The 21,970-nt window shown below is 47.2% G+C and overlaps 9 protein-coding genes across 9 annotated transcripts; 7 read left to right on the top strand and 2 right to left on the bottom strand.

The window, feature by feature from the left end:
• Positions 1–8: 8 nt before the first annotated feature.
• E1B28_009556 (uncharacterized protein) lies at positions 9–389 on the bottom strand (the record flags this gene model as incomplete). Its single annotated transcript, XM_043154452.1, has 1 exon — positions 9–389. The coding sequence occupies one exon, from the start codon at positions 387–389 to the stop codon at positions 9–11; it is 381 nt and encodes a 126-aa protein (XP_043006907.1).
• A 1,114-nt stretch (positions 390–1,503) lies between these two features.
• Positions 1,504–5,107, top strand: E1B28_009555 (uncharacterized protein; the record flags this gene model as incomplete). Its single annotated transcript, XM_043154451.1, has 21 exons — positions 1,504–1,565; positions 1,619–1,728; positions 1,782–1,840; positions 1,898–1,972; positions 2,026–2,143; positions 2,202–2,585; positions 2,653–2,906; positions 2,965–2,995; positions 3,054–3,215; positions 3,281–3,337; positions 3,393–3,426; positions 3,480–3,610; positions 3,669–3,730; positions 3,782–3,850; positions 3,913–3,999; positions 4,069–4,194; positions 4,254–4,262; positions 4,316–4,550; positions 4,614–4,619; positions 4,678–4,874; positions 4,940–5,107. The coding sequence occupies 21 exons, from the start codon at positions 1,504–1,506 to the stop codon at positions 5,105–5,107; spliced, it is 2,436 nt and encodes an 811-aa protein (XP_043006906.1).
• Positions 5,108–5,983: 876 nt separating this feature from the next.
• Positions 5,984–7,054, top strand: E1B28_009554 (uncharacterized protein; the record flags this gene model as incomplete). Its single annotated transcript, XM_043154450.1, has 3 exons — positions 5,984–6,095; positions 6,146–6,599; positions 6,655–7,054. The coding sequence occupies 3 exons, from the start codon at positions 5,984–5,986 to the stop codon at positions 7,052–7,054; spliced, it is 966 nt and encodes a 321-aa protein (XP_043006905.1).
• Positions 7,055–7,272: 218 nt separating this feature from the next.
• E1B28_009553 (uncharacterized protein) lies at positions 7,273–9,218 on the bottom strand. Its single transcript, XM_043154449.1, has 4 exons — positions 9,026–9,218; positions 8,343–8,970; positions 8,263–8,285; positions 7,273–8,202 (listed from the first exon to the last, which is right to left on the bottom strand). The coding sequence occupies exons 1-4, from the start codon at positions 9,193–9,195 to the stop codon at positions 7,446–7,448; spliced, it is 1,578 nt and encodes a 525-aa protein (XP_043006904.1). The 5' UTR covers positions 9,196–9,218; the 3' UTR covers positions 7,273–7,445.
• Positions 9,219–9,351: 133 nt separating this feature from the next.
• Positions 9,352–10,416, top strand: E1B28_009552 (uncharacterized protein; the record flags this gene model as incomplete). Its single annotated transcript, XM_043154448.1, has 3 exons — positions 9,352–9,694; positions 9,746–9,930; positions 9,988–10,416. The coding sequence occupies 3 exons, from the start codon at positions 9,352–9,354 to the stop codon at positions 10,414–10,416; spliced, it is 957 nt and encodes a 318-aa protein (XP_043006903.1).
• A 485-nt stretch (positions 10,417–10,901) lies between these two features.
• E1B28_009551 (uncharacterized protein) lies at positions 10,902–12,683 on the top strand (the record flags this gene model as incomplete). Its single annotated transcript, XM_043154447.1, has 11 exons — positions 10,902–11,268; positions 11,340–11,418; positions 11,491–11,531; positions 11,591–11,673; positions 11,729–11,774; positions 11,831–12,027; positions 12,107–12,188; positions 12,252–12,351; positions 12,407–12,492; positions 12,564–12,585; positions 12,644–12,683. The coding sequence occupies 11 exons, from the start codon at positions 10,902–10,904 to the stop codon at positions 12,681–12,683; spliced, it is 1,143 nt and encodes a 380-aa protein (XP_043006902.1).
• A 1,105-nt stretch (positions 12,684–13,788) lies between these two features.
• On the top strand, positions 13,789–15,838 carry E1B28_009550 (uncharacterized protein; the record flags this gene model as incomplete). Its single annotated transcript, XM_043154446.1, has 6 exons — positions 13,789–14,009; positions 14,058–14,729; positions 14,790–15,048; positions 15,127–15,272; positions 15,338–15,486; positions 15,546–15,838. The coding sequence occupies 6 exons, from the start codon at positions 13,789–13,791 to the stop codon at positions 15,836–15,838; spliced, it is 1,740 nt and encodes a 579-aa protein (XP_043006901.1).
• A 317-nt stretch (positions 15,839–16,155) lies between these two features.
• On the top strand, positions 16,156–18,318 carry E1B28_009549 (uncharacterized protein; the record flags this gene model as incomplete). Its single annotated transcript, XM_043154445.1, has 11 exons — positions 16,156–16,424; positions 16,492–16,598; positions 16,649–16,690; positions 16,745–16,875; positions 16,929–17,039; positions 17,105–17,204; positions 17,276–17,397; positions 17,455–17,572; positions 17,659–17,731; positions 17,793–18,177; positions 18,250–18,318. 11 exons carry the CDS (start codon positions 16,156–16,158, stop codon positions 18,316–18,318), a joined length of 1,527 nt encoding a protein of 508 aa, XP_043006900.1.
• A 409-nt stretch (positions 18,319–18,727) lies between these two features.
• On the top strand, positions 18,728–20,526 carry E1B28_009548 (uncharacterized protein; the record flags this gene model as incomplete). Its single annotated transcript, XM_043154444.1, has 4 exons — positions 18,728–18,929; positions 18,999–19,109; positions 19,170–19,449; positions 19,521–20,526. The coding sequence occupies 4 exons, from the start codon at positions 18,728–18,730 to the stop codon at positions 20,524–20,526; spliced, it is 1,599 nt and encodes a 532-aa protein (XP_043006899.1).
• Positions 20,527–21,970: the final 1,444 nt, after the last annotated feature.

Raw genomic sequence — 21,970 nt, 5'->3', positions numbered from 1 at the left:
GCCCTGAGCTATAGTAAAACCATCCCTGACCGAGCATTCCATTTAGATTCATCAAAAGTATTCCGCTTGCCGCCTGAAATGACTAGCGCAGAACTAGAAGAAGTGATGACCACCCTTTTCACCGTTTCAACGATCTTCCTCACACTTTCCGATATCCCAACTGCACCTTTTACAGCCGGCTCAACCAAGTCGTTTGGATCCTCAGCGTCAACAGCCTTGGTGACGACTCCTTCCTTCGCAATGTCCTCGACAATGACAAAATTACACTTGCCAAACTTCGCATCGCCGTATTCGAGGATCTTGTCAAAGATTTCGAGGTGTCGTTGACCCTTGAAGTAGTCAAGGACGAGGTGTTTTGAGGAGGGAGGATACGGTCGGAGGGCTGGCATTGTGACTGGGACTCGCGACGATGATAGTACGTTGTGGAAGAGGCGGTTAGCTTTTCATATCACATCGAGCCGATTGAAGGTGCGAAGAAACCGTCCCTAACATTGCCCTGAAATTTCACGAAGTGAATAAGGATGTCTTCAGTATATCGAGAGTAGACCTTCACTTACTCACCGCGTTAAAGCTATACCTTCCTGCAGTCCTGTAGCACCAATGTTAAGTAACTGCGGCAACAGACCATGCAAGGTCTTTATGATGTTTCCCAGAAATTTTATAAGCACGATTTTAATGGTCACTGGGAGCCTGTTAATGGAAGTTCCCTCCTGGACAGCTCGCCAACCATTACAACGTGCCATCACATTCTTTAATAGAGTTACGTGGTCTCCTCGGCTTTGAGGTCGCGGTGACTAGGCGGTCTGGCCCTCGTTTTCTTGACTCGGGAGGTCCCGTTAGCTGAGAGAACTGGAGTCCTCAGGCGGTCTGATAAACCGATACCTCGGGGTATCAGATTGAATTGGCGGTCGAATGTAGCTCCTCGACATGGTGAAGGTAAAGGGGAGATGCAAATAATGCCTGCCGGACCGTTCATTGTGACGGTCCGTGGCAGTGCTACTTTTTCTCCTGCCTACGCCCAACGTTGTCCTCCGCTCTCTCCAGGCTGGCGTAACTCAGTGTGCTACCTACGCCGTAATCTCGATTATCTGCCCGACTGGTGCTTTACAAATACGACAAAACCATGCCGTTTCGTTATTCCATGTCAAATACAAATTCAGGGGGGTCGTTCCTCGTAAATTTTCCGAAAGTCAACGAGATCCCTGTAGGTACTATTTTCATTTCAGCAGTACCATAACAGCTGACAGTACTCGAGAATTTAATCTCGTAACTCTCACATTGAGGACTATATGAAAGGCTTTCAAGAGCCGAATTGCGCATACATCTGGACCTGATGCTCGCTGATGTTGAAAGCATGTGCGAGGTTCGTTGGGCAACTTGTCGGAACCCGGGGAGTTGAGCCGCTCCATAACAGCTGTCAGCTGTTCCGAAAATTTTATCTCGTAACAGTGAGGACCTTATAAAAGGCTTTCAAGAACCGATTTACGCAGGCATCTGGACCTGATGCTGAACTTGAAAGCATGTGTGAGATTGTTGGCCATCTTGTTGGAACTTCGGGGCTTGAGGTCAGTGTTCTGAACTTCCCCCCCTTCGATATCTGACTCAAATTGTCTGCTAGAGCTCAAACGACGGTTGTGGGCGCGTCTAGTTCATCAAAAGTGATAGAAGATCCAGCGAGCCTTGTTTTGCCATTCATCGGTACCACTAATGGAGGGCACGTTTTTCCCGGTAATGCTCCCAAGCACGTTTCGCGCGACGTGTTCTCAACGAATTCTGGTTAGGTGCGACCCTACCGCATGGAATGATAAAGGTTGGGATGGATACGGACTCACCGGAAAATGTTCGTCTAATTCGTCTGGATTCTGGAAGTTTGAACGCTGAACCTCTTCCTCTGCAGCACGGGGGTTACGATGCTGATCCAAGGTTCAAAGCGATCGGATTCTCTCAACTTCATGATAGTGGTACTGGTGGTGTACGTGTATTTTATTTTTGGTCACTTCGTCGTATCTTATGCCTCTTGACCAGTCCATCCCACTCTCGAATTTCAAGATCTTCGGCCATAAAGACACAGACTGCTCTTCGTTCGAAAAATGTCCGACCTCTTTGTTCACACGGGCAACGGGACGAAGAATTCTTCCAGATGGTCAGTATCCGTTGATAATAGGGATATGCTATCAACTGAACTCTCCACGCTTGCATAGGCACACCAGACGACTTTGCCTCTCCCGGATATTTCTCAACAAACCTCTCAAATGACATCCGCGTCGAACTCACCGCTACACGTCGTGCCGCTCTCCATCGTTACACGTTCCCTTCCAGCGTAGCTTCACCTCATATGGTAGTCGACATTACCAACGACGGGCAACGGAGCAGCCGTGACGCGGAAATGAGTCTTGACCCCAAAACAGCAAGAGTCCAAGGTGGTGCGACTTTCAGTGCGTCGTTTGGGCCTGGGTCGTATCAGGCTTTCACATGTGTGGATTTCAGGGGTGAAGGGTTTGATCTGGGGACACCTGTACAGTTGGGAGTTTGGTTGTATGATACCACGACTACGGGGGCTACGGACCTGAAGCAGGTGCATGCTGGTGAGCGATTCTTCCTATCTTTGTATCTTTCAAAGTGAGAGTCTAACTATCAACTATGTTCTGTAAGGTTCGGGAGATGAAGCCGGAGCGATATTTGGGTTCAGGAAAGCACCTAGCGGGCCTACTAGTATCCTTGCGCGAGTTGGCGTATCATTAATCTCATCCCAACAAGCGTGCTCGAATGCAGAAGAAGAGATTCCCGATTTCGATTTTGATCGTGTACATCGGGACAATCGAGCAGAGTGGAATGAGCTGCTTGGACGTGTACAGGTGGATACTACCGGTGTATCTGAGGATATCGTCAAGTTATTCTATTCTTCTGTCAGTATCTCTTTTTCATGTGGTTTCCTCGTTCCTGATTTCACTTGGATATGGATAGCTCTACCGAAGCCATATTTCTCCAGCAGATTGTGAGATGTTGCCTCTCTTGATCCAAGCATCTTCGCTGACTTGATGTCCGATATCTAGACTCTGGAGAAAATCCTAAATGGAATTCAACAGAGCCGTACTACGATTCGTATTACTGCAACTGGGATACTTACCGAACGTTATACTCCCTTTTGGCCCTCCACGACCCAGTAAATTACGCGAGAATCGTGAGGGCTATGGTTGATATACAGAAACATGAAGGTTCGTATTATCTTGGCTTTACTTTTTTGACAATTTAACGGACTGATGTTCACGCACGGATATAGGATGGCTCCCAGAATGTCGAGGAGCTACCGCGCAACAGTGGATTCAAGGTGGAAGTAGTATGTTTCTTAACACCCATCCTCTCGTCTTCCTTCCACTTATTTGGATTTTTAGATGCCGATCCGATTCTGGGAGAGTTCTGGGTCAAGTAAAGTCATCAGATTTTCTTGTTGCGTTCAAGAATACTGACGTACCTTTTAGGTTTCATGAACGAGCAACAGCGCTGAACGTTTCTGGGGATGATCTATACAACGCTTTACTGGCTGATGCAGAGAACGAACCTCCGAATTGGAATTTGCAAGGAAGACAGGCGAATGCGTGGAAGACGTTTAGTAAGGACCTTCTTTCAGTTTCACATCTACATTGCTGATTCTTGAGTACCTCGTTTAGATTACATTCCCCACGACTTCTATGATTCAGGAGGTGATAAACAAGTCTCTCGGACTCTCGAGGTGAGGGGACCTGTCGTTCCAGAACGGGCTTTACGAAATTGACAAACTTAGTATGCTTTCGGTGACTTTGCGATTTCTCAAGTGGCGAAACTCCGAGGGAATCCTGAGGATGCTGCGAAGGTCTGTAACCGGTTGTTTACTTTCTTAGCCATTGTATCGTCACTAACGTCAATCAACTGCAGTATGTTCAACGCGCCGGAAACTACTTCAATGTTTGGAATCCTAACATTACCGTACCGGGTACACCTTCTGTTCGAGGGATGATGCAGGTAACCTCCTTTCTCACCGTCATGTTCAAGTCGTGATAGCTGATTACTTTCGCGCGTACCTTTTTATAGCCACGAACATCCAACGGAACATTTGACTATACCGATCCACGACATTGTAGTATTCATGATCCTGAAGGATCCACTTGTTTCTTGGGTGGTAATTTGGGTGGATTTTATGAGGGGTCACCTATCATCGTGAGCTTTGATTATCGATTCGTGGCCTAATGGGCTGATGTAGGATATGTTGGTTGCAGTACTCGCAGGTAACTGATCGATCTTCACCTTCCAGAACCGGTCCTCAAAACATTTCTTTTAGTATGTCCCCCACGACACCGCACGTTTGCTCGACCTCCAGGGTGGTACACAAAGCTTCGTCGACCGCTTAGATTTCATTTTCGAACAGAAGTATTTCGAACCCACAGACGAACCCTCTCAACAGATGCCATTCATGTACCATTATGCGAACCGACCTGGGTTGAGTACGCAACGGTCGAGACAGGTAATTGCGCAGCATTTTGATACGACCGTGAGGGGGCTTCCGGGGAATGATGGTTAGTTTTTGGTTTTGTTCTTTTGTCGATGTTTCGTTACATTACTGAATATGTCTTGTCTAGATTCCGGTTCGTACACCTTTGATTGCGGTTCTTAGATACTTCGTCCTTATACTCCACCTACTAGGTGCGATGGGAAGTTACGCGGCATTCTACCTCGCTGGGCTCTATCCTCTCCCGGCTACAAGGCAATTCCTACTGTCATCGCCGTACTTCCCATCCATATCATTTTTCAACCCGGTATTCAACTCTACCACAACCATCAAGGCAATCGGATTCGAGGGAAATCCGGAAGATGGAACTGGAGGAAAGGTGTTTGTAAAGGTTGGTTGACTGTCAATTCCTCTCGTTGCGCCCCGAACCATACCTGAGCATGGCCGTGTTTTCAGGCAGTTAGTGTTAACAGAAAGCCGTACAAGTCGAACTGCTATTTGGATTGGGATGTTTTCATCAGTGGATCGACGGTTGAGCTCACGCTCACGGACGATATTGGCGTTACATGTGGTAACGGGCGAGATGCGTTGCCGCCGTCGTTATCGACCGGTGGGTACGATTAAGCAATGTGTAGTATGAACGTGGAAGTGCCAATTGAAGCCGATACCGAATCTCGCTTGCATTTTGGAGGTATCCCAGACTCCAGTAAAGGAAGAAACAGAATCATTATCAGCATCACTGGATTTCTGACACGTGATGTCGCGGGCGGTTCTTTGCAGTGCACGTCAACTCTCAGCTTCCCGCCTTTCACGAAAAGCAGTTTAAAGCACGCTATTAGACTGCTTCCTGTTAGTATCTCATTCGCACTAACATCGTCCCTTCGTAGCTGATATTTTCAACGCAGCACGGAACTCCTATGTGCAAGAGCGCACATAGCATCAACCTCAACGTTGAAAATGGCTTCCTACTACCGTTCAATCCCAGTAGTCCTTGAGCGTTCAGATAAGCCTCTCATGCACTCGAAGAACGCAATCAAACGATCTTCTGCGGACCAGAAACTTGACCAGACGCGTGATTCAATGGGGGTGAAATTATGCTGGGGCCTGTTTTTGCGGTGATTGTACGAGCGGATCGCCGCCGGCAGATCAGATGCAATCATATTAGGGGAAGAATCTGACTGTTACCGAGGAGGAAACTGGACGGAGGCGTAACTGGAGAGAGGATTTTGGCGTTCCAAGGATGTGAAACCCTTGTATGTATTTTACCTTCTTTCGCCTTCATATGCTGAGCTGACAATGTCTTCGGATCAGATGCTCAAGATTAAAGGCAGCGATGGCCGAAGCGATGTGCTCAAAAGTCGATCAAGATCTATGTCTAATGTTTAATCAATACCTCGAGCACTGGCGGCGCTCTAAGTTGTCTATAAAGAAGAACCTGAGGATTCGATCATTTTTTCCCAGGTTCCCTTTGTTTCTCCTCATCTCACAGGTTTCGAGAGGATGGTCGTGCTAGCTGGTGGTGTTGTTAACCACTCTCGTTTTCATTCTGCATCTCGCGGACATACAAACACTAACGCTCGTTTGACAAGACGCCAGGATTTGGGTCAAAACTGTAAGGCGTAGATTTGTTTCTTTTTAGACGGAAAACTGAAATTTCTTCAGCAAGCAGCCTGAACGATCCCACAACACTCACCGTAGCATCCCCCAAACCTTTCATGGACAAGTTACAACTTGGCTTAGCCCCGACAGCTACAACAGCGTTCAATGAATCAAGCACGCTTGGTTCTTCCTCGCAACCCCCTTCCACGACCTCTCTCAATATGACAGATGGGTCTTTTGTCCAGACACAAACAAGAGCCAAGGTCCCGGCAACGTCTACGGAGTCGAATCTTACTATGGACAGGGAGACGGAGCTTGTATCAAAGGCAGAAGACCGTGACCGTATCGCGACTAGTACTACGACTAGTTGGTTTCCTACTGAAGATGCACCGAACCCCTCTACCCTGTCGAGCACGCCGTCCCCACTACTGGTCAGGGTATCTACCACATTGACTGAACCAATGGTTTCAAGGACAACAATGACCACCGAGGTCACCCATACGAGTGTCGTCACCGGGTACGATCCTTCTTACATTCCCATCGATCTATCTAATTTCTTGAGTGCCATTCAGAGACAACAGAGACAGCAAAAAGAACACGCCTGTCATTGTCGGAATTGTCATTTGTTCCGTTGCTCTTCTGTCCCTGTTAATATGTGCGCTTGTACTGGCTTTCCGTCGATATATGAGGCGGCGGCAGTCTTCTGGGTCTGACGGTGACGCTTCATCGGCGTCTATGGAAGTGCCTCCTCCCTCTCAGAGTCAGCTAGCGGATAAACTCCAGATTGAGCGGGAAAGGACACAGACACTTCCAGCGGCTGATCCTGATCATCAAGAGGCCACTGGCAGGAATGTTGGCGAACAAGAAGATGATCGTGGACAGCTGAACAGTAGACGGGAATCGGTGATTAGCAGCGGTGATTCGGAATCCATAGTAGGGATTCCTGATCCCCCGCCGGCTTATGCGCCATGATATTATTTTATGTGATTTTTACGTGGTTTTGAAGGACGTGTTTCTTCCCTACCAAGTTTGCCTATCGCCCCGCTCTATCCTCTATTTACTGCACAGTGGTTCAGGAGGAGGAAACCCCGGATGTTACGCACTTATTTATGAGCTACTCAGCTTATGGACCATTTATGCATTTTAGGTAGTTCGAATATATCCGGAGCACCAAGGACGCTCGCGAGTGATCCACATTGGTACTACACCGTATGGCGTCGGAAGGCAGTACCCAACTGTCGCAACCGCGTCATCTGAATGGTTTCATGCACATGTACAATAAAAAGATTGATGTGTAATCTAATGATACAGTTTTCCTCCCACAACCACGGATCCCTCCAGTCAGAATTGTCAAAAAGAACGTTCAAACATTACTGGCAATCATCTGTTCCGGCCTCTCGACATACGCTCTCCAACATTCTACAAATGCAGCCAACTCAGCCCCTTCAACCACTCGATGATCCGCACTCCAGCTCACTCCCACTTTCAACCTCCTCTCACCCTTTCCGTCACCTCTATCAACATCCCAAACCCACTTCGCCCTGCCAATAGCAACAATAGCAACACCGCCTCCAGGGACCAATACAGGCGAAGCAAAGTCACCTGCACCAATAGCCCCGACGTTAGAGACAGTAAGAGTCCCACCACGTTTCGGCATCTCCTTGACAGAAAGACCGCAAGGCGTTTGACGGCCAAGATGGGAAAGGTGTTTGAGCTGAGAAGCTATCCCGTAAACTGAACGGGTGTTGACACCCTGTAAAGTAGGTGTGTAAAGGCCTGTTGGGGTTGAAAGAGCGATTGATATGTCCGCCTGAGGGCGGATAGTCAGGCTAGGTTTGGATTTGGATGCACCTGACGTGGATGTAATCGAAGACCGGAGAAGTGGCCATTCCATCATCGCGTTGGATAGGGTTTTCAGAAGGAAGGGAAGGTAAGTGAGCTTGGTGTATTGGCCTGAAGGAGGGACTGGAGGTGGTGATGGTGGTGGGTAGAGGGAGGCTGGCGATATGGATTGGGGTGCAGGGGGTATAGAGGGCGGTGGAAGAAAATGAGGTGGAATAGAGGAGTTGAGCGAGGGTAAAAGCTGGTTCAACACCGTAAGATCGAGAGTGGTCGAGTATCTGTTCGAAAGATTTGTGAATGACGTGATGAAATTCGTAGGTTTAGATTTCGTAACTTACCCGAAATGAGGTATTTCAAGGCTCTGTAAATGCGAAAGAGTTTAGCTGTCGAGAATAGGAATGGTTAAACAAGGCTTCACCTTTTCCATTGCTTTCCACATTCCGTAGCGGATTCTGCTCAGTTCTACAACGACATCCTCGCCTACTTGACGCGTTTCGGGTGCACTTGGACTGGGTGTAGCAGGAGTAGCACCAGCAAGGTACGTTTCAACATCTCTCTTCTCCACTCTGCCATCTTTGCCGCTTCCAGGTGCAATGTTTGCGAGGTCAACGCCTTTCTGACGCGCAAAATGACGAACTGAGGGCGTAGCGAGCACATTTTCCGCCTTTGACCCGGCACCGTCAACTTCAGGAGAATAGGTAGGATCCATGGGGTGCTTTCTTCTGGGAGATTGCGGTATGCGTCCAGAAGCTTTTCCCACTCGTTCTTGACGCGGCAAAGTCTCCTGTTCTGCTTGGAGCTGCTTGGTGGATTCCGACATCGCTGAGGAACCGACGACCGATTCTACTGCGTTTGAATCGATACTAGCATCCTCGTCGACTTCTATCATGCAGAGTCCAGATCCAACTTTCGCAACCTCTCCTTCTTGAACCAGTAGCTCGGTTACAACACCGTCATAAGGACTAGTAATTTCCACACTCGCTTTATCGCTTTGAACTTCGCATAGCGGATCGAACGCTTGGACAGTAGAATTTGGTTTGATATTCCTGTATCGAATGTTATTTCTGTGGTAAGTACGAGAAGTAGACCTCTCTAACGAACCACTTGATAACCTCACATTCCGTTATTCCTTCACCAATGTCCGCCAACTTGAATTTTTGGGTGACTTTTCGTGCAGCCCATACTGAGTTTGTTGCGTGATAATGAGCTACCAAGAAGTACCGCCTTGAAGATCGACCGAGAAATCGAGCCGCCAAACGGGAGGAGAGCATCGAGGGTGGGGGTAATGAAAAGCTGGGATCCAGATCCGGAATATAGATATAGACCGAAAATTTTGAGATCCGGCCGGAATGGCAAGAAAATCACGCGAATTGGGGTCAAATTACATCAGTTTCGCAGAGATCTGTATTGTCCTATTTTAGACAAACATGGCTCATATGGCTCTGGCTCTCACGTACTGGTTACTGTTCCTTCTTCCTCTACTCCTCGTTGCTCGAACGTTGGCTTCAAGCAACCGCAAAGTCAGGAAAATTAGCCATGAATGCGAAAGGGTTCTTGTACTCGGTGGCACCAGCGGCATAGGGCGTGAAATCGCGCGTCGATATGTTTCGCGAGGCGCGAAAGTTTGCATAGTTGGGCGAGGCGAAGACAAGCTAAAGGAGACCATCGAGGAATGCAGGACTTTAAACTCAGAGGCTTCTGTGTTTGGCTATACTGCAGACCTTGCCGGTGTGGAAGATATGACACGCTTGAGAAGGCATCTGGAACAAGGTATGCAGAAATGCAGTCTAAGTATTCCAAGACTTTATGATTTTCGACCAGACTTCCAGGGATTGGACACTATGATTGTCGCAGCAGGAGTATCTGCGGTTAGGCCACTTCTAGATATCGCTGGTGTACAATCGTCCCGGGATGCCTGTTCTGAAGGAATAGAACGAGCAGTTACTGTAGCGAACGCTGCGTTGAAGAGCAATTTCACTGGACCTCTAGTTGCTGCAGTTACCCTCGTAAGATCCTGGCCATCAACCTGTTCATCACGTTATTTTGACGGAAACTTGATACAGATCCCTTTACTCAAACGAACTTCTCCTTCCCCTTCTATTCTCCTCATATCCTCCCTCGGAGCAGTTATCCCAGCACCCACGCGAACCATATACGGTTCGACAAAGGGTGCTTCCCTCATTCTCTACCAAGCTCTTGCAATAGAGCACCCATCTATTCGGTTCTCATCCGTTCTACCTAGTACCGTAGAAGGCGATTTTCGGGCATCTGCTGTGGATATCGATGACCGGGATTCCAAACCATCGTCATGGAACCCCGAAGGTCTTAAAATACGCGACGTTGCCCAGCGATGCATCATTGCTGTAGATCGAAGGGAAAAACTCGTTTTCTTTCCGGCCACGATGCGATTGGGACATTTTCTGTATTGGATTTGGCCGTCCTTCATAGAGCGAAAGGCAAAGAAGAAGTATGGATTTACAGCTGCCTCGTGAATAGTTCATCCCGCGTTCTATCCGCCACTTTCTGTTACGAGTACATTCCCGGCGTTCCGTGATACCGTACACTCATTCTAGCATTTTCGTGTCCTTATCATCCCGACAATTTGTTTGTCGCCTGGGTATCATGATCGAGATGCTGATTTCTCAAAAGACACCCAATACACCCTTTTCCGCAGTGCAGGGCTCTGTAGTCCAGCTGGTTACGTATCTCGCCAAAAAACCATGCCTTCAGGCCTCAGGCCGCACTATCCAACTTCAAGGCGTGGGTCGCAAGTCTTACCTCGCATGTCTCGCAGTCTTGTTAATTCCGGTTTGCCCGGTTGCCGTTAAACCCACAGACTGCAGATTCAGCGCTTTTCTACCTCATCGCCCAGAGAATTGGCATCAACCATATATCCGGAAATCAATCTTGCGCAGCAAGATATAAATCAGCAAGGCCACTTGAAACTACCCATCGCATACCCCCCTCTTACAGCCAAATGCACCCCCGCATACCTTCCTTACTTGCCCTGGTGGCGGTCATTGTGATTTTATTCATCCTTCTTCCTCACTCTCCCGTGAATCCAACAAAGTACATCTGCTCCTCCAACTTTCTTTCTGACACTCTTATCGGCCATCGTGTTGCTCCAGACGTTGCGCCCGCTCACGATAACGTTGTCATATACATGCTCGCCCAACCTCATCGCTTTGACCAAGCCGCGGTTACTCTCAGGTCCATAGAAAATAGTTTCAACCGACGACTGAAGTACCCTTATGTTGTGTTCATGTCCGAAGACGAGCTAGGCCAGGTGACCGATGAAATGAGAGGGAGGGTTGATGGGATAACGGATGGCAAGGTGACTTTTGGTGAGCTGGGCAACTACTCGAGGTTGCCAGTGACTGAACATGGCCCCCCCCCCAAAAAAAAAAAACAACAGCCACTCTACGAAAGGAAGAATGGGATGTACCGGAACATTTGGACAAGTCTCGCGTTGAGGAGTCGTTAAGGACTATTGGGTACGTGTCGGTGTTTCCAGGGATATTTTTATTCGTTGGGGACTCAAGCTCAAGCTTCGACTTTCGGTCCAGGTTCTCCATGGGTTATCGTTCAATGTGTCGATTCAACTCCGGTGGGTAGTAGTTTACTGCTACTATGATCCAAGCTAAATCTAAAACTCTTCCTCTGAAGGACTGTTCTATCGCCATCCGGCGCTCGCCAAGTACGACTGGATTTGGAGAATCGACAGTGACATCGAGTTTCACTGCGATGTGGTAGGAGCAAGAAATCTATTGTGACCTGGTCATTCTCTGATCCATTTGAAACTAGAATTTCGACCCAATACAGCGGATGATAGACGCCAAAGCCCTTTACGGTATGAAACCAATCTGTTCTACACCCCCGAGGCGCTGAACGATTCCGATCTCCTAGGCTTCATACAAATCGCCCGGGATTATACTTTTGTCCAACCTACTTTAGTCGAGACAGTCTCTCGATTCGTGGCCAATCATTCGGACATGATACCCTTGGATGCCAATCTTGGCTTCGGATGGAAATCTCCACGAAGTGTACAGAAACTCCTCGAAGGGCATGCGACGAATGAGGATTGGATTATGTCGATTATGTATGTGAGTAGTCCGGTGATAATTCTTTACCCCCGACAACGGGCCGCGAAGTTCACAACTGACTGTTCTTGAAACTTACCAGAACAACTTTGAGATTTCTCATCGCAGTGTGTGGGAGAGTGAATTGTACGCAAAATTTTTCGACTACTTGGATGAAGCTGGAGGTGAGTGAACGTCATTTGATCTTAACCTTTACGTCTCTCCTCAAGTGTGTTATCCCTGTTCAGGTTTCTTCTACGAAAGGTGGGGAGACGCGCCGGTACACTCGCTTGGTATCTCGATGTTATTGAAGAAAGATCAAGTGATGCACTTTTCGAATGAGATGGGGTAAGTCAAACTTCTTCCGCTTGTATCCTCCTCACTACTCAACCCCGTACCGCAGCTATCAGCACCCTGCTAATTCTGGATGGAGTTATGGGTGTGCTAGAAGCTCTCCGCTGTGTACTTGTAACAAGGCTGGTCGTTCTAGTGAGTGTTCCCGTTCAAGTTTCCCTTCGCTTTCCTCATATACCAGAAACTAATTTGTCACGGATTTATAGATTTCAACTATAGACAAAACGAGTATGTGCTTATTGTTTTCTATTCGAAGATGTATCTTTCTGACATGTATTTTATTCAGGTGGTTCAAGGCCCCGGAATATGATCGCTCAGGAACTTGAACTTATATTGTCTGAGGTTGTGCCTCTTAAAAGAGCAACTGCCGGCTGTTTCGTGCGTCTTTGTCATTCAAGACTGAGTGGCGACTTGGTGAAGATGGCCTTACCAGGTTGCTCGATGGATGTGATGGTTCACCTTTGTGTCCTCATTCCAACCTACATTCCAACATTCTTTTTATACCAGTTATTATCCAAATATCGCGATCTTTGCATAGCTTTTGAATCTTGCTTAGGACATACCGGATTTAGATTCCTAGTAATGATAATAATAATAATACCATCCTTTCAGAGCTAGATTTTCGGTCTCGCAGCAGTTACACGGTACATATAGAAATAACATTTGAAAAAATGCTTCTGGTACTCCGAGCTCCTGACAATCGCTACATATTACGTTATCTCCAAGCCGCACGGTGACTGTGCTGTACTGATAACCCCAAAAGGTTTGTGATGATGGATGAACAGCGGGGACTTGGCGGGGACGACGGTTTCAAGTTGGGGACGGCTTCCATCAAGGTTCCATCAAAGACCCTTCAAAGACTTCATTCAAGTCCATTATTGTGTGGCTGACTGGAGTCGTGACTGCCAGCAATGTTAATGATGATCTTGAAATGTGGGTGATTATTATGCAATATTGAGTTCGGAAGTGACGGTTGTAGTCCTCAGTGGGCGCAAGTGAGAAATGACGCTTAGTCGTCATGTGACTCATTGTACGAAAACGGCTGGGGCAACGCCAGATAAGTAACTCAACTCAAAATCTTCTATCTGTTTAGGTTGAGCCGTACTCAACCGTACCTTACCAAGGTTGCAAGTCGAATTCTCATCATTACCACCCGCTTCGCGAATTTTCGCATCGCCCGCCACGGCAAACAACGACAAGCTTACGGCACTGATCCATCTTGCCAACCGCAAAGAAACCAGTGCATGTACTGCACAGCCGATTGGTCCGTCAGGCGATCACGTCTGTCTTGTCACACAGGATGGAGATCCCCAGACGAGTTGATTTCGTCCCTCCCCCACACCTTCGCTCGTTCTCCCAGAATCCCTCTTTTCTCTCATCTTCTTTTTGTTTACCATTCTCTCTTTTAACCTCATCGTCGCTGGTCGCAAAATGCACTCTTTATTGACTCTCTGTTTCTTCTTGAGTTTCAGTCAAGCAGTCCCTATTCACGAAACTTCCAATCTGCTGGCAAGAAATGATCATGATCTCCAACGCGGCGGGTTCTCTCTTCCTATCCAGAGGAAGAAATTGAACAGAAAGCTTGGAAGAAGGAGATATTGGAGACGTCAGGACGTTAGTGGTGCGACTGGTTTAGGGAACAACAACGATTTGTGAGTTTTTCAAGTTTGCGGATTTGGTGATTACTTATAACCGTATAGGCTTTACACCACCCCCATCAAACTCGGTGATAAAGTTACCGCTGTGCATCTCGACACTGGTTCCAGTGATTTATGGGCTATCACAGAAGATTGTTCCCAAGATGCTTGTTCACGTCTCTCCCCCTTAACCCACCCCATCTCTTCCAACGGTCTCAATATCACCAACACCAATGTCGTCATGCACTATGGTGATTCCCTGACAGGCACCAGCGCTACTGGTAAGGTCGCAGTCGACACTGCAACCATCGCTGGTATCGCTATCACCAATCAACCCTTCGGCGCTGTTACCGCCACGACAAACACTGTCGTTCAATTTGGTGCTGCTGGGATACTCGGTCTCGGATTTCCTAGTGGAAGTGAAATTCAAGAAGCCATCGTGTCTGCAGAAACAGGCCCTCTGGTGTCAACAGATTCGTTTGTAAAGTCGACTTGGAAATCTGGTCCGGTGTTGTCGCGTATCAGCATGACCCACATGTTGAAAGATCCCATGTTCGCGATTGAACTTCAGAGGAGTACTATTGACATTAGTGAAGAAAATGGTCGATTGACGATTGGCGAGCTTCCGGATGGTGTCGATCCGAATAGTATCACCTGGGTTCCTGTTAAGCTTTATACCCCTGCTGAAGGTGGATTAAAGCCCCCTAGTTTCGCACCCGACGAAATCTATCCGTTGTGAGTCTTTAGATATCTCCTTGTACGGGGGTCATGAACTCAATCCATTCAAAACATTAGCCGTTGGGAAATTGATATTGATGGTGTTTTTCTGGACGGGAAGCGACTTGCAGATTCTACTATCCCAGTATCTGGTGGTGTTAACTCAACACGTGTCACTGCTCTTATTGATACTGGGAACTCCATCATTCGTGGTCCTAGGGATGTCGTCGAAGACATACTTGGACGAGTGTCAACTAACTTTAAGCCGGGGGTGGCTAATTCTGCTACATTCCCTTGTGAGGTTCCGCACAGGCTTGCGTATATGATTGGTGGCAAGGTGATTTGTAGCCTCTTTTTTATTAGGAGTTTCGTTGGCTCAACGTGTTTTTTTTTTCTTTCGCTCGCTCGCTTCCAGATGTTCCCGATTGACCCAAGGGATTTCATTGGGGAAGCCAGACCTAACGATTCAACGACGTGTGTTGCTGATAATCTTGTTGAGACTGATGCTCCTGGTTTTGGTGCGACCTTTCGATGGAGTTTGGGAGATCCGTTTTTCAAGTCGTAGGTTTCTATGTTTCCTTTTGTTTACTTTTACTTTCATCTAACCATTAGATCTCTTTTAACAGAAACCTCGTCGCGTTCCATTATGGTAATTTAACACATCCATCTGTTGACCCGCCCAGGATTGGGATCATGTCCCGTGTACCAGCGGATGCGGACGCGAAGCTCACGCAAGCTGTTAATGATGCTAAGACTAATGGTGGAGCATTTGAGAGTGCGTTTTTTCGTGTTGTTTTTTGTGATATGAGCTTGGATTTACTGGTTGTTCCTTAGACACGATTCAGATTGCACCCACTGATAGTGCAGCCACTGCTGCTCAAGTTACTGTATCTGATGATCCTAACAAGGCAAGGCCTACGGGTGTGAACGCTGGTGGTGGTGGTGGTACTGGTACTTCTCCGACGTCTTCATCTAAGCCTGTCGTTACGATTGGTATGGATGGTCCGAGTGGAGGGTCCAAGAAGAACAACTCTGCTGGTTTTGGTACCTCTGCCACGGTTCATGCTGGAGGTGGTGTAATTATGGCTATGGTGGGGATGGTGTTGGGAAGTGTGTTGGTTTGGTGAATGGAAAAGAGTTGTAATTGGTCTTGTGTTTATGACCCATTCTGGACTCCACCTTTACGACTTGCTTTTGGACCGATGGATTGGAAGAAATTTTGCATTTTCGCGATCGCTCCTTTGACTGTTTACCATAGCTACCCGTTCTTTACACGCCGCATTCGTTTTTTCAATGGTTTTTTTGGGGGTTTATTGTGTTTAGGGATAGAAGGAACGGTATGAGTTATATAATTCCGTGGTGAATTAGTATACCTTGATCTCACGAGTCCGGACCCGATGATAGTCAGATCCCGCATGCTACTCACGCTCTTTTGACTCGAACCATGATGTTGTGGATATGGAAAGGTATACTTCTGGCAGCACTAGCCTCGAGCTCTCAAGCGGCTCAGCAAATCTTCGGGTCGCCATTGATATTGAACTCTTCTTCTTCTGCATCACAAGCATTTTCAGACGGGGATAACCTCAACCTTTTCACACCTGTCGAATCGCTGGGATTCGTGTCAGAATCAGAGTTCACGACTCTCCGTCATCCGTTCTTCCCGAAACATAGTGCTAGGATCAAGAAATCGCGGTTTTGTGATCGGACTGTGAAGTGAGTCGTCGGTCGTTTGAATTTCGGCGATTGCCGTTGGTTGACGGATTGTAACTGCAACTTGAAGTGCTTATACGGGTTACATCGATATCGAAGCACGACATTTGTTTTTCTACTTTTTCGAGTCTAGGTCTTCGCCTGATGAGGATGATGTCATCTTTTGGACGAATGGAGGTGAGGTTGGATAGAGCGTTGGAGTTTTGGTGCTAAAGGTGTTTTTGTAGGAGCGGGAGCGTCGTCTACGATGGGGCTGTTCATGGAGTTGGGTGAGTGTTGGTCGATGTCTTATGATAGTCGGTGTGCTGAGGACGTCTACACAGGACCGTGTAGGATTATCGATGCAGACGGCCCCAAGTTTCATCCGGAATCATGGAACTCGAATGCTAATATCTTCTTCAACGACCAACCTGTTGGTGTCGGATTCTCGTACGCCGAGTATGGAGAGTCGGTCGTGAGTCCATCTGAAACGGCGTTTTTGAAGATAAATCGGACGTTTGTTGTTAGAGCACAACTGAAGAAGCAGCACAAGATATCGCTGCCTTTGTATCCATTTTCTTCGAAAACTTCAACAAGTTCAAGGCTCGACCTTTCCATATGGCTGGAGAATCTTATGGAGTACGTGTTACGTGTGTCTACAAACAACTATGATAACGCATCTAACCTCGACTTGCGTTCAACAGGGCCGTTACCTTCCTTTGTTCGCATCTGCTGTATATGACCAGAACGCAGCCCTTCTAGAGGCTGGATTGACCCCAATCAACCTGGCTTCCGTCATGATAGGTAAGATATCGCGCGACATTAAACAGTAGAACTGTGGAGCTGTCGTGATTAAAACTGTTTGTGTATACTAGGCAACGGGATGACCGACTTTTACGAATCCACCTGGTCTTACTACGACATGGCTTGTACCGCTCAATCAGGCTTTACACCACCCCCTGTTAGCATCAGTGCTTGCGTGCAGATGAAGCGAATCGTGAGTTGGGCCCGGGCTTACGGTCTATGGTAGTATGTATTGATTCGTGGCATCTAGCTGCCGAGATGCAAGAAATGGACCAAGGAAGCGTGTCTAGACCAATACGATACTATCAATTGCGGTGCGGCAACGTCTTGGTGTACAGAGCAAATCGCTGCACCGTTCTTCGCTACTGGTAGGTCACACTCACGGTCGTCGGTGATACATCCCCAAACCCCCTTCATTGCTCATTAACATTTATGCTATTCGGCGTGTTTTCAGGTCTCAACCCGTACGATATCAGTCGAAAGTGTGATGGGAAACTCGAAGAGACGCTGTGCTACCCATTGACAAGGTGAGGTTTCCTAGTACCCGCTGTACACTGATACTGACGGTCCATCTTATTCACTGTTCAGACACATAAACGCGTTCCTATCAAATTCTACCCTCAGACACGAGTTGGGGGTAGACAACCACCCTTCCATCCCGTCCAATTTCACCACCATAAACTGGGAAGTAAACAAAGCCTTTACGACCACCCAAGACCTCTTACACCCCGCAACCTTCCACACAGCAGCTCTCCTTGAACGAGGGGTAAGGGTTCTTATATACGTAGGGACGTATGATTGGATATGTAATTGGATTGGGAACGAACGGTGGACGCTTGATTTGGAGTGGAGTGGGAAAGAGGGGTTTAGGGAGCAGAGGTTGAGGGAGTGGGTTGTGGATGGGAAGGTTGCTGGGAAGATGAGGAGGTTGGGGGGGTTGACGTTTGTGACGGTAGATGGGGCGGGACATATGGTGAGTTCTCTCGTTTTAGGTCTGTTTGAATAGTACTTGTGTTTGCTGATCATTGTCTGGAATGATAACTAGGCCCCATATGATAAGCCTAAAGAGTCTTTGGAATTGGTGAACCGCTGGTTGGCCGGGGAGAAACTTTGAATCTGCAGACATACGTTGACATTTCTTGATTGTATAATTTCCATATGGTGCACATTTACGGCGCATGTAAGAAAAAAATAATCCATCAGAACAGCGCCCTCCTCGCAAGCGATGGTTAACCATGATCATGTGATCCCTAAACGTGTGGGCCAAGCAATGTCAAACAACGCGTAAAAGTCGCCCAGCGCGCCTCAACGATCCTTTAACCAGAACCATCATCTTTAACTTGAAACCAATCATCAGATCATTGAATCGAAATTTATACTCTTCTCTGACTCAAACCCTGAGAACAAAAAACATTATTCGAACTTGAAGCTCGTCTGTTTCGCTTGTTGGTCCGAGAATCCGACATATATACTGTACTCACCTGCACTTTGCCTTGTTTCAAAGCACGGCTGATATTTGAACAATGGTCTATTCTACATCGGCTGGCGACGGTCATGGTGTATTATGGGTCAAATTTCCTCGTAGTGACGGATACTCAAGGCCACCAGGCTGGAGGGAGGGTAAGAACTGGAAAGAAGTGAAGGACGATGAACTCTTAGAACCATACCGTTGGAGATGGTATAAAGTAATTGGAGAGGCGTTGGCTCGTGCTTTTGAATGGAATGGTTCGCGTTATCTGGGTTGGTCTTTCTTCGAGAAACTAACACCTTTTGTCGTACCTGTATGATCTACAGTGACGGATCCAACGTCATGCATCCTCTCCTCTTTTCCTCAAGGTTATGTCTTTTACTTCGGTGATAAACAGTATAAAAAAAGTCGCAAAGACTTTTATCTCTGTGGAAACAGTTAGTAACCGTTCCCATTCAATGCCCTAGCACTTCCATAATATAAAGCCCCATTCGCAGAGATCTTCAGAAGCCCCGTCGAATTCATTGAACACGCCATATGGCTATACAAAAACCCAAATCTCACCTCAGAGAAGTGTCGATGTACAAAGTGTACCCGCACACCACAAAGGGCAATTACTAAAGACTTGAAATCAAGAGGTATCTTCCCGGAAATCAGTCTATCGCAGTTGACAAAGCAGAGACGGTCGAACCCCATCATACGGACACGATATCCAGATAGTCAACCCACATTTTCATCTACTGGCCAGGAAACTCCGACACGATCCCAGACCAATCCGTCAGGACTCCCGCTGCAACCCCATGGTAGACCGAAGGTCACCACCCCCACCAGACCATCACCCCCACCAGACCATCACCTGAATTTCAATTCCGAATTGGAGACCTGGTCGACGTTCTTCTAGAGCATACTATTGAAAGTACCAATCCCAACACATCCATTCGCGTCTGGCCCGCAACCATAGTGGACGTTATCCCTACGCTTTATCCCCAGTTACGCGAAGCAGTTGGCTATATCTCCACCGGGTCAGACGAATGTAGTGATATCGTGGTTCAAGTCCTCGGATTTACAGACCTTCAACTCACCCTTCCCCCCGATGAAATACTCTCCTACAATCCTATTTTCCACGAGTTCCCATTTTGTGCCACTCAGGCTCTTTCTTTAGGAATTGTTGGGAAGGACTCGGTTGACCATGTTCGGGAATTCGTTTCACTTCCTTCTGAATTTGAAAGCGCTGTTCCCTTGTATCATCACGCTGTACGACTCGCGTCCAAAATCGCATCCGAATGGTCTATACTTGAGCGATGCCAAACCACTGGTAAAACCCTCGATAACGGCGAGACTCTCATACAAGCGAACTCGGTTTGGCTCGGAGGAGAAGAGCTTCAGGTGGGCGATTTCGTCAAGGTTGCTCTTCCAAAAGACTCGGACGTTCTCAATGAACTCGTGAACCCGGGTCCTTCACCAAAACTTGATGGAATTTTCGCACATATCTACGGGTTTGATATCAAGATAGATACCCAGGCCCGGGGAGTCTCGGCAGATCTCAGTGTATCAGTTGCCCTTTTCAAGCTGGAGCCAGAGGAAAATGACGGAAAAAATCGATGCACGGAGGATACGGGTCTACCGCCACCACCAGTCGGATTCTCCTTCCACTTGCTTCACGACTCGGAGGTGTTGAATGGGGATTGGATAACTGGGAGGTATTACCCGGATTATCTAGTTCAGGTAATAACAGAGAAGCGACTTGGTTTGAGCGAGGATGATGATGAGATGCTACTGGAGCAGTTGTCTAAATTCTGGGAAGTGGCGGGGTTGAAGATGGGACTAGTGGTGAAGAGGCTTTACATGGATTGAAATGGTATATCCGAGTCGGACCCGATTATTGATAGATAGTAAATACGTTGACAGTCATAACTGTATTAAGAGTTTGTCTTCGCCATCCATACAGTACAGTATAAGTACTATCATCGGGCAAGTGTTTATAAATTTTTATAAACCTACCTCGGAGAACTTGTTCCCGTCAACTATTGACGTTCGGCTTCCGTATGTGAGCTGATATGTATGTAACCTGAATGACTTGACAGAAAAAAGTGGTGTTTTTGAGTTAGTTATGGTTCGAGAGTTGTGCCGCAACGACGACTCGAAAAAGGTAGGTGTTTATAACAACCCATAGCCCATCAGTCACGGAACGTCACAACAACGTCATCCCGGCAACACATCGGCAAATCTCGCGTGGTCAACGCACTGCTTGCGCGTTTTGGATATTTTGTCGGACAAACAAGACGCAGCTTGGCAGATTCAAACTCCGCATGGAGGGGATTGCGGCAGATGTCACGCGAAATGGAAGTCGTAAAAAATCGAGAACTGTGCGGCCGCAAATTGTTCTTATGCACTATAAATTGACATATAACTCGATAATTAGTATACGAACATATCCCAAGAGTTTTGAGCACCATCCCGAGTGAAACACTTAAATCCGGCGATTGTTGTACCCAAATTTGGCCTTAAATCAGTAATTTTGATGTCTTCATCCTCTGCCGAAAAGAGCTTCCCTCCATGTTCCCTCAAAGTTAATACATAGATTAGTAGTTTATAGGTAGGTCTTTCGATCCCGAGTGTTGTAGCACAAGAAAACCGAGCGGGACAAGAAAAAAATCAAATTTATAAACACCTACCCGGTTATAAAGCCATAACCGATGATAGTAACGAGTGGGAGAACTTGGTTCTTTGTGAGGGACGATGATCCTCGGCGACGGACTCATTCCGAGTCAGAACGACAAAACCCATCAAGGTCCGGTTTCAAGTTGTCAAACATCCGTAGCAAATGATCACGCCGGAGCTCAACTAACTTCAACTTCAGAACGAACATGAGGCATTTTTCCCAAACTCTATTCCGCTCATATTCGAGAATTGGCAATTTGACACGAAATGCTCTACCTCTGGGTCTGCAATCTGACGGAATTTAGTGCTGACAATCGAAAGTTGGGTTCAAATTGGGCAGCTGTTATGGTTCATGTAAAGTCGAGTTAAACAGACAAGAGTACAGGATACAGGATACAAACGTGCATGTAAAAAAAAGAAAAGAAAAAAAATCCATCAGACAGACGCCCTCCTCGCCGGCAACGACTTCAGAGCGTCCAATAGGCCACCCAAAGAACGACGCCAAACGTCCTCGAGACTCTGGTGAAAGAGCCATGTTCTCAGTGATGAACGAGGGAGCGCGATTGTCATCAACTGGATTTGAAGAAGTGGCATTTGTAAAAATGCGAGACTCGGTCAGTTTCTATGAAAAGATCCT

This window comes from Marasmius oreades, chromosome 6 (genome assembly GCF_018924745.1).
Source record: "Marasmius oreades isolate 03SP1 chromosome 6, whole genome shotgun sequence".
Lineage (NCBI taxonomy): Eukaryota > Fungi > Basidiomycota > Agaricomycetes > Agaricales > Marasmiaceae > Marasmius > Marasmius oreades.
This window is presented reverse-complemented; position numbering and strand designations above follow the sequence as displayed.

Bases quoted from the DNA above. Each gene is read 5' to 3' on its own strand.
- E1B28_009553 (XM_043154449.1), bottom strand. From the start codon at position 9,195: ATGCTCTCCTCCCGTTTGGCGGCTCGATTTCTCGGTCGATCTTCAAGG. The intron at 8,286-8,342 runs GTGAAGCCTTGT...TCGCATTTACAG, and splicing joins TGTGGAAAGCAATGGAAAAG to AGCCTTGAAATACCTCATTT. The intron at 8,203-8,262 runs GTAAGTTACGAA...TCTTTCGAACAG, and splicing joins CTTGAAATACCTCATTTCGG to ATACTCGACCACTCTCGATC.